At 32.9% G+C, this 14,402-nt stretch overlaps 1 protein-coding gene across 1 annotated transcript; it reads right to left on the minus strand.

Moving 5' to 3' along the window:
- Nucleotides 1-1,006: 1,006 nt before the first annotated feature.
- Nucleotides 1,007-9,484, minus strand: LOC111040255 (host cell factor 1). The gene is made up of 2 exons (XM_022324086.1): nt 9,088-9,484; nt 1,007-5,909 (listed from the first exon to the last, which is right to left on the minus strand). Exon 2 carries the CDS (start codon nt 5,890-5,892, stop codon nt 3,088-3,090), a length of 2,805 nt encoding a protein of 934 aa, XP_022179778.1. The 5' UTR covers nt 5,893-5,909; nt 9,088-9,484; the 3' UTR covers nt 1,007-3,087.
- Between the last annotated feature and the right edge of the window lie 4,918 nt (nt 9,485-14,402).

Raw genomic sequence — 14,402 nt, forward strand, 5'->3', positions numbered from 1 at the left:
CCACACAATACTTTACTTATTATTATTGAATCACTTATAAAATGAATTATGAATGTACATTTTTAACTCTGTAGGTAGGTAAGCAATAATTTTTACTCGAATTTTTACTTTTACATAACCAATTACCTAAGTTTAAATAGATTAATAAATTATACATTTAAGGTAGCATTTTATAGTACATTTCTAAGAAACGTCTTTAGGTACTCATATAGTAATTTGTAATTTAATTTGGCCATTTGACAGTATGGCTACTAACACACAATATTATATTTATTTCTTATAGAAATAACACAAAAAAAGTAAACTGCATAGGTAATATTTAAAAATAATTTATTCGTGTTTTTAATAATTCCAAAAATATATATATATATATATATATCATAAAGATAATTCCTAAATAATTTCTTAAGTAATGAAAAACTAAAAACTATAACTAGGTAGGTACAACAAATTCACGGTATTTACTTCAATTTTGGTGGCTATAACATAGATTAGAAAATATGAGTTATGTCCTTACATACAAAATATCTAAAACGTAAAACTACAGGGGAAAAACGCAATAAGTCAATTTTATTTCTAATGTCGCCTTTCAGTCTTAAAATATTATTCTCCTAATTAAAGTGGAAGTGATATAAAATAAAATATGATAGTAACAATAAAAATATTACAGTTAAATACGACAAAACTTTTATAATTAGATTGTACATTGTACAATCAATTCTCGAGATAATTTTAAACATTTAAAATTGTGTAGCTAAAAATTGATTTATAAGTACGCTGTTCCTCTGTAGTCTTCACATATTGAATATTACATTAATAATATTAATTGTGTAATAATTAACTGTTAATAGCTTGAAATATGGAATATAAAAATATTAGGTACGTATAAAAAAAATGCAATTTACCAAGGCATCCACAATACACAATTACGATTCAGGAAAAAAGTTTGTTCTCTAAAAACATTAGTAATAAAGGCGAGCTCCTGAGTGTTGTCTTCCCTCTAAAATTTTAAATTTCACAAATAGTGTACCTATATACAACCTGCGACCAAGGTTATTAAGACGAAACATATTAATTTTATTAACGAATATAGAGCCTATAGTCACATTAAACAAGCGCAGAACAATATTATAATGCTTTAATGATATTGCAGTACACTGCAGTAGTGCGGTAGTGTGTAGAAAATTAAGATATGCGTGCAGTTTCATAATTAATTCTTAGTTGTTATGAACTTTGTTATCGCTAACTCATAAGTCACACTACATAACAATAATGTTATGCACACAAGTATAAATCCTAATATTAGGCGATAAAAAAGACAAACGCCTATATAAAGCTATAAACAGTTACGATCTGGTAGATATACCAAAGTAGTGCAAATGCGGCATTTTTCCCAAACAACATTTCATTGATGACAATAATAAATGGGTAATAATCACTCAAGACCAATACTTATATTATTGTACTAAGAGGAATAAAATAAAAATGTAGCTATTAAACATATAATTAATATTATAATAATATTGTAACGATAAATTATTAGCAGTATAATAACAAAACGCTTGTAGGTACAATAATAGTCTAAAATAAACTCAGCATACCTATACTAACTCGTCTGAAACGCAAATTCTAAGAAGTTGGGATTAAATTGTGTTATGTAATCTGGACGGTTTGATAGAACATTATAACTTAACCGGGAGAGTTGGCTATTTACAATAGTGTTGGATTTAGTTCAGCCTTTCGAAGATGTTTGAGCCTAGTGAAAATTTAACTCATATACTCGTAGCTATACGTTGAGTGTTACATGATTTGTTTTTCTGTCTATCCACTACGATCGACCAGTGATTTTGAGACATTCTTGTTGGTAGGCAAAACCGATAACAATCCCATAATTTGAAACATACCTAACAACCTTGGACGGTTATTGTCCTAACGGTCATCGAAGTGTAACCAATGGTGACATAATATAATATTATATGGTGGGAATCGTGCACACATACGAAAACGCCCTGACAATAATATTAAAAACCTATCACAAAAGATGGCATCAAATTTATTTACAGGCATAACATTTTCTTTTCTATGAAGATAATGCAAAATGTTTTATTATTAATTGGATCAATATGAACGGTTTAATAACTGCTTTCGGATAGAAAGAAAAAACTACTGATATTAAGACAATGTTGTATTGTTGATTACACATTTTTAACAATATGTTATAAATGTCAAAATATGTATAATCAGAATTCACAAATGATTTACATAGCAAAAAAAGTTCACGAACCGATATCAATTAGTAAAAATTTCAGATAAAATTGCATATCAAAAAGAAATAATAAAATAAACGAATTGGGAACCAGGACAAAAACACAAACTTAACTCGAAATTATTCAATGCTGTCATTAATTAAGTAAATACCGCTTATTATGTGTGTTTAAATTAACATAAATTCATTATATTATATCTCAAATTATCTCAAAAAATCTTACAATTAAACATAGGCAAAGATATGGGGGGAAATAAAGACTAATATTTTAAAATACCTAGAAAAATACTAACATTTGGACATACTTCAATCTTGGTTATTGTAATTTATTCCTTGGATTGTGGTTTATTTTTGTTAACAAAATAAACACATTTATTAACCAATTGAAAGTAGGTGATTAGGTCATAAATTATGGAGTTAACATTCATAAACAAAGGCAAAATACTTAAAAATATAAACAAAGAATAAAAACTTACCCATGATTAAATCTTTAATGTACCAGAAATAACAAATCGGGCTATTGAATGTTAAAAAAAAAACATCAATTGTTTCATATAAACCAAAATAATTCATGAAAATTAACATTTTTACCATACGTTCTTATATATTATACAAAATTGTATTTACATAATAAAATTACAACTACCCATATTTTTCTGTGATTAGAAAAAACATTTTATGAAAAATATAGTGTACAGTATTGATAGGCTAGGGATAGACTAAATGAAATAATCAGGCTTACGCAGAAAAAATAAAAAATTTACTATAAATAAAACAAATTAGCCATGAATTATTGAATCCATTAGAATAAAAATAATTATTTAGTCAATAACACTGGAAGCGTCCTCCACGCTATTCATATCAACATCTAGACTCTCAATTCCTTCTTCCCGAATCAGATTTTCCAATTGTTCCTTGGTATAATCGGGTGATTCTTCCATGTCATTACTGCTCTTATTGGATGAATCAATAATGCCTGCTTCCACAGCTAATTGAGTTAGCGCAGATTCTGTACTGGCCGGTAAATCAGAGGATAGTTTGACAGAGGACGGTACTTTGGAATTGATTGCAGTAGATCTAGGTGTACTGGGTGTATTCACAATATTGGTGTTCTTCAGCTGGACAACATTACCACCAGAATTTGAAGTTAAGATAGCCATATTATTTTGGCCACTAACCATTTGAAGGGTTACAGGCTTACCACCTATTGTCATACCAGTTAAATTTGATTTACCTAGAGTGACCATTTTACGATTACCGGTTCCAGCCATAGTAATTGTAATAGGTTTACTTCCTGTTGGTGTATTACCACCTGATGATACCATTACCATTTGAACAGGTGAGTTACTTACACTGGTGCGATTAGTCATATTAGCTTGGGAGGCTGAAAAAGTCTGTATACCCCTGAGATTCGAACCAGTCGTTACAATGATGATTTGTGGAGATGCTGATCGATTTGTGTTACCTTTTTGAATAACAATTGTTGGTTTATTGGCAGCAACTGGTAGTCTTGCTCCAACCGTTTTTAATGGTACCGTTTTCATTGTTTGGTTTGATTTGATAGGACTACTCTGTTGATTTATTGGAGGATTGATGAACTTTAGAACAGATGGTTGCATATTTTTATTTGGTGTAGTTGTTCCAATCATCTTTCCTGGAATACCTTGTATGAGATTACCTTGGCTGGTCTTAACTAAGGTAACAAAATTTGATTGTGAACCACCAGGTTTTTGGAAAATCACTTGCTTTCCAAAAACATTAGATCCAGTTTTAAGAACTGTACCAGCAACTGAAGTTTGTAAAGCTGGGCCGGTTATACGAACTGCTTGTTGTTGTTGTTGTGGCACTGTGGTGTTTACAGGTGACATGACATTTTTTATTGACCTTTGTGTTTGAACAATTTTAAATGGTGCACTGGAAGTCTTAATCACAGGTTTTGGAAGTTCTGATTGTTTAGAAACTACTACAGTGGTTTTGATCTTTTGGGTAGCCGATGCAGCAGCAGCAAGAGTATGCATGGCAGCATCTGATAACATGTCCATTGAAGGAGAACTGACAAATGCAGGTGTTTTTGGTGTTACAGGACTTACTGCCTTAAAATTTTGTGGTAACGATGGTGTAACATTAGTGCTTTGAACAGTTTTTATTTTCATGTTTCCAGATGCTTGAGCAATAACAGGAGTGAACTGTTGATCTTTTACTAAAGAAGAGGAGTTAACAGTGGAACCTTGGGGTATTATTTGTATAAGTTGATTTGGTTTGGCAGGACTACCAGCTTTAGTACTGGTAGCAGGTAATATTTGACAATCGTCATTATCAGTATTTTTCTTTGCCAATTCTGGTGTCAAAAATGGTAACAATGAGTAATCAATCATTGTTGGTGGAGCTGGAGCTGCAGTATCAGCTGGCTGATCATACTTTTGAATTTGTAAAATATAAGCATCTGCAGTCGGTACACTATTCCATACAATCTCTAGGGCATTAGTAGATGCACGAACCAATTGATTTTTAGCGCATTTTTGTGGTTTATCCACTTCCAAATACCATAAATCTTTACAACAAACCTGATTATTCCATGCTTTTCTATATCCATCTCGGCCAGACCACACATACATTCTTGTTTGTATATTAGCAGCACAATGACCCGCTCTAGCTCTAGGCATATTATCTTCATTCATATCCATGTTTAGTTCCTCCCATGTCATTGTTTCTAAATTAAGACAAGCTAATTGATTCGTACATTTCCATTCTTTTTCATGAATAGGTAACTTGACTTCTTCAACAAATGGAACCCAACCACCAAAAACAAACATTCTATTTTTTATTGTTACTGCTGTGTGCAAAGATCTTGGTAGAGGTTTAGGACCCAAAACTATAGGTCTATTCCATGACATGGTATCTATATCTAAGGTCCAAAGATCTCCTAGTCGACACCCACTCATACCACCATAAATTATAAGTTTACATTTCCCTCTCGAGTCAGTATAAGCTACTGCTGTGTGGGATTCTCGAGGAGGTGGAAAATCGCCTACTGTTTCTGGTATATCCCAGGCTAAGGCGTCTGGTGAAGATATATCTAATGTATATAGATCATTTAAATAACGTGGTATATTATTTTTCGGGTCATTGCTGTCATTAGCTAACCCTCCGAATAAGTAAACTTTATTACCTATCAATGTGAAACTATGACCAAGCCGTGGGCAAGGTGACATGTGATAAAGGGGAGGTCTAGGTTGAAGCTTACTCCAATGCCATCGACTTGCTTGAAGTTCATATAGTTCATTTGAATACTTTCCATATTCAACCATACCTCCAAAAATTAGTAGTCTAGTATTATCAACAACTAGACCATATGCAGCACACCCAGGCGGTATATCGCCAGAAGTCTGAGGTATAAACCATTGGTTATTAGCTGCATTGTAAACATGTAGTTCATCTACAATTCCCTCATTTCCACCGCCGAAAACAATTAAAAGATCTTTAATAGCAACTGCTCTGTGCCCGTGGCGAGGTCTTGGTTGAGGTCCAATAGGATCAAGAATTTTCTTCCATTTTAATACTGGAGTTGAAGGCACAACATCTAGTTTTAACTCCATTTTATCTGTACGTTCAGTGTTCAACAACATTATGTTCTTTTTATATTCTGCAATAAAAAAAAAATACCAAAAATATTAAAAACTAGCTAAAAATAGTATTAACATTATATCATATTCATATTTTTACTAGTTAATAAATCAAACTGAACTGGAAACTTTGGGGACACTAGATTTATTTTCTAAATAGTGAATATAAGTATAATATATTATACATAAAGCTCAATTAATCTAAATCAAAGTTTGTTTTTACTTACTTACCTTAATTTGTAGAAATAATGCAATTAATAGTTGAAAAATCATGAAAGCCACTTTTTTAATTTATCTTAAGAAAATAAAAAAAATCCCAAAGTTTCCATTCTATCAAAATTTAAAATAAGGGTAAGACATAATCAAAGAACAAAATAAAAATGTTAACATCATTGATAACAACAGCATAAATAAACAATTTGTACATATAATCAAACATTTAAATATAGTAAGTAGTAGGATTATAACTCAGATTATAATTTATTAAAATATATTAGAGAATATATTTCCATTGAGTTAACTTGTTCTTAATTAAAATGTGTACATAATTGTATACACAAAAGAAAATATATTAATAAGAATATAAAATTATTTGTAGGTACTATAATATTAAAAATCTACCCTAAGTTTATTTAACAATGATGAAATCTATAGTACAAAAATATTTTATCAAAATAAAAACATTTGTAATTTAGTTATTATTTATGTCTATGCTGAAACAAACACGCTACTTATTTGATATAAAGTATTTGCCTTACAAAATAAACATAGGTAAAGCCAACAATTTAAAAAAAAAGGTTTAGTCATAATAAGGAGCATGAGTAATAAACCTTAATAATTACATAAATAATTCTAAAATTACCAATTATTATTTAAGTTAATAACTTAACTATAACTGGTACATATTATGCCATACAACTTGGTTTAAAAAAATGATTTTATTGATGGTCAAAATATGTCAAAACATGAAGTTAAAGATGTATTATTCATTGACAAATATATCTAGTTCATAAAGAAAATTCTGTTTTTATTTTAAACCATTATCAGGTTCAATTTGAAATATGTTTTTCATTTATAATTTGTACACATTTATTGCAGGTACCTGTATGAGAAAATATTGAATTGAGTTTTTAAAATGCCTGCTTGATTTTAACAAACAAGGTACATATCTAATAATTTTCATCATTAGGTACAAAAATTCAGGTATTACCTACTGATATGATTTAAGACTTACCAACTGAATGTCAGTATATAATATCATTTAACCTTTTATATTTATTTAACCAATATAGCCTGCTAGTTTTGTTTATACATATGTAGTGAAATCGAAAGTTATTTTACTACCAAAACAATCAGCATTAAACTGGGTTAATGTGCCAGAAGAATAACTATTGAACATCTTAGATAAATACTAAAAATAACCACAATGCATTTATGTTCATGTAGATAAACTCAATTTATTTACTATATATGTGATGACTGATGACCTTATAAGGAAAGCTACCTAATAATGTTTAAATCCAGTTATCATATCTTACAGGTATGGATACACAGAAATGTCAAAACTATAGTACCTCTAGTATTAGAGTATCAGTTTATCCATTGAAATAAATAGTACCATAATGGTACAAATATGTCAAAATATTATCTTGGTGGTATTTTAGGAAGAAAATAATATAAGCTATATAAAATAATACATATAATTAAACTAATAAATTGAATAATACAGGTACCAGAAATTACCTAAGGTATTTTGTAGCAAGAATTTCTTTAGGTATCTACCTAAGCAATGTAGTTGTTTTACAAATCAAATTTAGTCAATAATAAAAAAAAGTATTTTTAATTAAGTTAAAAAAATTTCTTTTCTACAGTAAATGTAGTGGGTATACCTAGTACATATTTTTATTTATATAAGTACCTACTAGAAATGTTTACAACATTAATAAACATACAATCCTATTTTAAAATCATTCATAAAACTCAACATTTATTAAAGAACAAATAATAATAAGTACCTACCAATTAATTCTAAATTTAATTTGTATTATAAAATGAATACTACATTATCTATAAGTCTCCATTTGTATTCTTGTGATGACTTCCTTTTTTAATTTTTTTATTCAATAAGTAGGTAGTATCTTGGTAAGCAGTAAGTGCCCTCCAACCACTAACAATAAAATACACAATTACTGTGTATTTTTATTATGATTGCTACCATTTTATTTATTCAATAAGTCCCTTATTATATATAACCCTATTAGCTTTATAAATAATTAAAATATTCTAAGAATTAATTATGTATTTTCACGATCATATTTTTGACAGACAGAGCACCAAAACTTTTTCTCTCTAAAATTGTACAAATATGACAAGGTACCTAAATAGTTTATTGGAACAATTAATGTCCACTTCTTAACACCAACAACCAACATAAAAGGGTACTTACAACAAATAACAACACATTATCAAAAACAATTAAAACAAACCTTTAAGATCAATTGGTATACTCCAAAGGTACTTCATCAAAAATATATGAGTAAAAAAATCGAATTTGACCAATAACATCAATTTACCAGGAGTTGGCATAAAACATTATATCTTGGGTCCTTACGGTCCCTCATAGAGGGGAATTTCGGTCATTCATATCAATATGCATCAAATGAGCAAGTAACCGACGCAGTGTGGATACAACTTAAATATTACAAACACAATCCGTGCCCACATAGAATGCCTCTTTAGTAAAAACAGAACTGGAAGAGACACCCTGAAGCAGGACATCGAAACCGTCGCATAAAAGATTGGCAGCTTTGGCTGCCGGTCAATCACACCCGCCGAAAAAGGTGAACGAGGGCGGAAGAGGGGGTAAGGGGCGGTGTTTGGAAGAGGGGGGCACAGGGCATGATTTGGCAACGTTCGCGGGAAAAAAAATTCGCAAGTAGGAACACACAACAACATTGCTACGGAGACACAAAGCGACGATAAAAAGGAGGGCCCATAAGAAATTGTTGCTGAAACGAGTAAAAAATAAAAGGGGCCCACGGTTCCAGGGGGAGGCCCCCTACGGCGAGGGATACACGGTGAGTCCGAGACGAAATCACGTAGCAGGCCCTCGACGACCGTTGCGGCCACCGGTAGACGTACCGCCAAAATAATCAAATAAGCGAACGACTCGCGCCGCTGGTGGTGTACTCTGCTTACCTCGTCAACGGTCAGCGGCATGCAAATGCGATACTCCTTGATCAGGACCATGGCGCTGCTGGCGATCAGTGCGCGGCTCCCGGGGCGCTTAGGTTTGCGGGACTCGGGTTACGGCGGCGGCGACTAAGGCTGTGACGGACGTTGAGCTCTCGGAAGGCCGTTTCGGCGTCGATTGGACGATGGCTGGCTGGCTAGCTGGCTTATGGACTGGCCGAAGCACGACAAATTGGGAAGAAAAAAAAAAACAAAAATAACAAAAACAGCGAATAATCTCGGATCAGCAAAAACGTAAATATACAAAACACGGCTGTCCGACCATATTATTTAATATTTTCGTGGTGCACAGAACGGTACGCGTACCCGCTGCGGTGTCGGTGTACGGTGTAGTTGCACAGTTGCACCGCCCAGATAGCGGCGGTGACGCCGGCGGAGGCAACAGTCATGGAACGTAAAACGAAACGCTTTCCCGCCTCGCCACATTTTCATGGATCGTATCGGCGTCAGTAACGGGTGGGTGGAGCCACTGCGACCGACGAGTATCACAAGGCACATTACTCTCGGACGACGACGCCGCCGTATGGCCGTAATGCCGTAAGAGTTTGTCGCGCTTGGGGTCCCCAGGTCCATGGAGTAGAAATTTACGGTGGTTGGCACTGCCGCGGTACGATGCGCGCGCACATTACACCGTCACAGAAGTAGTTCCTGCACCGAACGCCCGCACGCCACCGCCGCCGCGGAAGTTAGTTCAGTTTGTTGTGCACGACGCGCCCAGGCCGACAACCTTCCGGCGCGATATGGCGGTATTGCCCCCACCGCTGCAACACCAACGACAACTTACTACAACAGCTGCTGCGACCGTCGCTAAAAAAAAACGATTTTTTTTCGTAATGCCCGCGCAATACGCCAGGAGATTTAGTAATAAACTAATAACAAATATCATTTCTAATTTCATGCTTACAATAACACAACTAAAATATGTAATATTACGACAGCCGAATAACGCATACCTAATACTTATGTACTATTAAATTTAATAATGTCCCGAAAACAATATGGTGGACATTGGCAATGGCCGCTGAGTAAGTATATTTGTATAAGATTAAATATAGGTAGTTAATACGATAAACAATCGTATTTTGGTAAAAATAATAATTTATTGTGTTAACTACAGAATGCTAATTTAACAGTCTATTTTAAATTCTTTTAAGTAAAAACGCGTACTTTTGATGTTACTGGTAGTCTATAGAAAAATGAAGCGTTTTGGCGGGACTTGTGAGTATGGAACAATTATTGATTAAAGAGGGGGTTGAAATTTAACTGCCTTTTTAAACTGAACTCAGCGCTCCCGAGTCCCGTGTTGCTTGCATGTGAAATTTACCAAAAAAAGTTTGCATTTTCCGAGCATCCCCCCCCCCCTCATTGGTAAGTAAACTAAATTTTTTTTTTTAATATGTAAAGTATCTTTTAAATAAAAATAAAGTGCCAAAAATGTTTGTACGCGCATCACTTCAAAGCGTCTACGCCTATTTGGTTAACTCTTTATTTTTGTGTGTCCGCAATTGGCCGAACAAAGTTTGTATGAAAGAAAATTTAAGGAATAGTGGAAAATATGTGTAACAAAAATACAATAATAGCGCCATCTGACCAGCAAAATATAATTAAAATTCACCGTTTTAACGGCATTACACAAAAAGCACGGGATATACAAATTCACACACTATTAGATGTGCAACTTAGTAAAAATGAATGTAAGATTTCATGATAAACTTTATAATTTTCTACGTACATAAAAGCAAATGCATGTCCAATAGCGATGAAACTTTGGGTCGTTGTTGAGTGCACCCCTGCGAAGGTTTCTGGTACAATATTATACATCCTGTCAAAATTGTAATTCATATTATTTTATTACAGTTCTTAGTTCAAAATATAATACAACGAAATGTATCCACAATTTCAAAAACTAATTTTGATTTTTCAATTACTTTTTATAATATATTAAGTTGTTCTACCAATCTAGAAAAAATTGTAGTTATACCGGTGAGGCAGCCGGTATAGGTACCAATGATACCATAGTAATTTTTCCCCTCCGCGTCTTCTTTGCTATACGTAAAAATGAGACTATTTTTGCCTCAGACATAACATAGAGTTATGTAAGATGGGAATTGTATCGAGATAAAAATATGAACTGATATCAGCTTTTAAGCTGGTCTTTTCATTCGGTCATAATATACTCATATTATGTGATGGTAAGAACTTTTGGCCCCTCATAATAATAACTGATATTACGCCACTGGAGTCTTGTGGATCAACTGCATAGGTACCCGAGCGTCCCGAGCCTGCAGGCACGCGACCGAGTGCATAATATTGTGCACGCTGACGAATGGCGACTGGTTCAAATGGTATTACGTAAACACGCGGTGCAACTAAAATGCGCGTTTGTCCGTCAGAATGAATGCCATGAACCGTCGGTGATTTCGAAATCGCAATGCGCTGGTTGCACACACCGTTTGAATCAATGCGCGTGAGCTGCAAATACCGCATATGTACGTCGTACGTGACGCACAATAAATGCATTGACCACGATCGGTATACAATTATTATTATATGCACTGCAAATTGCGATACATCCACGCGGCCTCAACGATATACATGTTCGTGTAACGAATAAATTATTAGTACAACTGCACGTCACAATAGCCTGTTGGTCTATGACTTCGATCATGATACCAGCGTATATTATTATATTCTAATAAATACAAATAGGTATAAGCCACAAAAAACGTTTTTCTATTATTCCTAATATTATTTTTTTTCCTCGTACAAATTACAAGTTCATACGTGTTATTCCTTTGATGATTAGGTAGGTATATTATTAAACTCATACGAATATTAGAATTAAAATATATTGCTGTCTATATATATAAGTATACCTAGGTACTAGCCCATAGATATATTATAATTTGGTAAATTTACTTAATAAAACCTACAATCTACATATACTTAAATTTATAAAATGTATAATTGATAATTATACCATACCATATTATATAATTACTGAGCTCGGGCCAAAGTGTGCTGTGTAATGAGTAATGACCAATTAGTATAGGTACATAAAATATAAAAATACCTATTTTAAAATTTTAAGCCGTATCAAATATAGATACCTACGTGGCCTATACTCATACTTACGATATGCAGGTACTGATTTATCGAATAAGATAAATATTTATACTTATCTTCTATACACCGTACACTTATAACATCTGGAAGTACCTAGTATCCATTAAATTACCTACCTACTGTCATACCTATTTATGTATAGGTCATAATATATACTAGGTATATACTATGTAGTTATATGTAGGTCACTTTTAATGATTATAACACTTAAAATAACAATGTATAGCTTTAAGTTACTAATTAATAGTTGAATATAATACATTCCGCAAATCTCATATTGCATAGATATATTGTAAATAATCACTAGATACCTATATGGTATGCCTATATACCATTACCATTCCTATTTAAATACATATACATCATTCTTCAATACTGATTCCCCTAGGTATTGTACCTATTGTATAACTACAATGTTAATGATGTGTTAAACATACATATTACATGATGCATAGGTATTCTGCAACGGTTAGAACTTATATTCATGTAACGATTAATTTCCAATATAAATAATGTAGGCTTATTCATAGGTGCAATTTAAGTTGTTGACTTGGAGGGGCTTTACATATATTAATGAAACAGACGTATGAAAGGGGCTCTGCCCCCATACCACCTGTTCAAATACCTTTAAAAAACATAAAAACATTCCATTATGTAGGTACCTATATAATATAATATTATATTATAATGTATTTATTATTTTTTTCTCATCCACTTTACTACATTTAATATATTTTAAATTATAATAAATCTTCCTATTTCTAAAAATGAAAAATATTTTAAAATATTACAAATGCATATTATAATTATAAACTGCTTCGATTCGAAAATTAAAATTTATAAAAAACACTACCATCGAGTATCGACTATATTCTAAACAGATTTAAATGTTATTAGTAATATATTGTAATTAGTTATTACCTACCTACTAATTTGTAACACTTTTGTGAAACCTATAATATAATTATGTCTGTGGGTAGATCCGATATTTATACGAGGTATATGGAAAACATAAGAATAATTTATCGTTGTTTAAACTTTAGAAAATAATTTCTTCAAACAACATATAGGTAAGGACTGAATTGAGGAGATTTGACAACTAATGAAGGATTTAATACTTCAATTAAAATACTAATGTTTGGAGGGGTTAATCCCCTCCAAGTCTCCCCAGATTTTGCCTATGGATATAACTCAAAAGCGAATAACAGTAAATAGTTGAAATTTTCACCAGATGTTAGCATTTTCTGTAAACGATAAATGAATATTCCACTAGCGTGTTGGCCTTGACACGCATGTTTATTAATAATAATCAATAATATAATAATATCAAATAAAATAACATACCAAAACGTGTATTATCTAAACGTTTGTGTAAATCATAATACGATTTACTGTACAACAATCTTAAAATCTAGGACCTAGGTATAACTTTTTTTTCAACTGGCGTTGGTACGGCTGCTACCAAATTCGGTGATAACCGGTCCATTTCTTTTTAAATTGATACCTATGTCAAGTGCAACAAAATAAACGTCGGGAGAATCGCTTATTCGCTTCGTCCATTTCCACATCGAGCGGTGGTTACTGGGTCTGCCTCTTCATCATACCCTCACGGACTTTAGGCTCTTGCAGTAAGCTCGAGTGCACTGCTATCTGGGTGTGAGGTTTATAGTTCGGCTGTATTCAAACTCGGGTGTCTCGATCGAACCTCGCTCCGAGACGTACTCGATGTCGGTCCAAGTAAATCGCAGGGCCATGTTCGGCACCAAACTAGAATGGCGTCTCAGCGGATCAGTGACATCGTGGTTTGACAGCTGAAAGTCCTCTTCGGCCGGCCGTACCTGCAATATTGTCTCGATCTTGACTTCGGTGGAAATGGGCGTCATTATTACCACGTTAATCAACTTAATATAGTAACGGAACTTTCTTTATTTTGGGTGGATCTGATTTCTACAATGGAAAATGCACGAATAATGAATCGTTATTTAAACTTTAGAAAATAATTTCTTCAAACAATGTTGACTGACTAAATTATATAGATTAGAACTTTCAAGGCCCTCCTCCCCCAAATTGCGCATATGGGTATACTAGATACACTCTACCAGAAAAGATACTCTAAAGCTTTTTTCGACTACTCG

This window comes from Myzus persicae, unplaced genomic scaffold, assembly GCF_001856785.1.
Source record: "Myzus persicae strain clone G006 unplaced genomic scaffold, MPER_G0061.0, whole genome shotgun sequence".
NCBI classification, from domain to species: Eukaryota; Metazoa; Arthropoda; class Insecta; order Hemiptera; family Aphididae; genus Myzus; species Myzus persicae.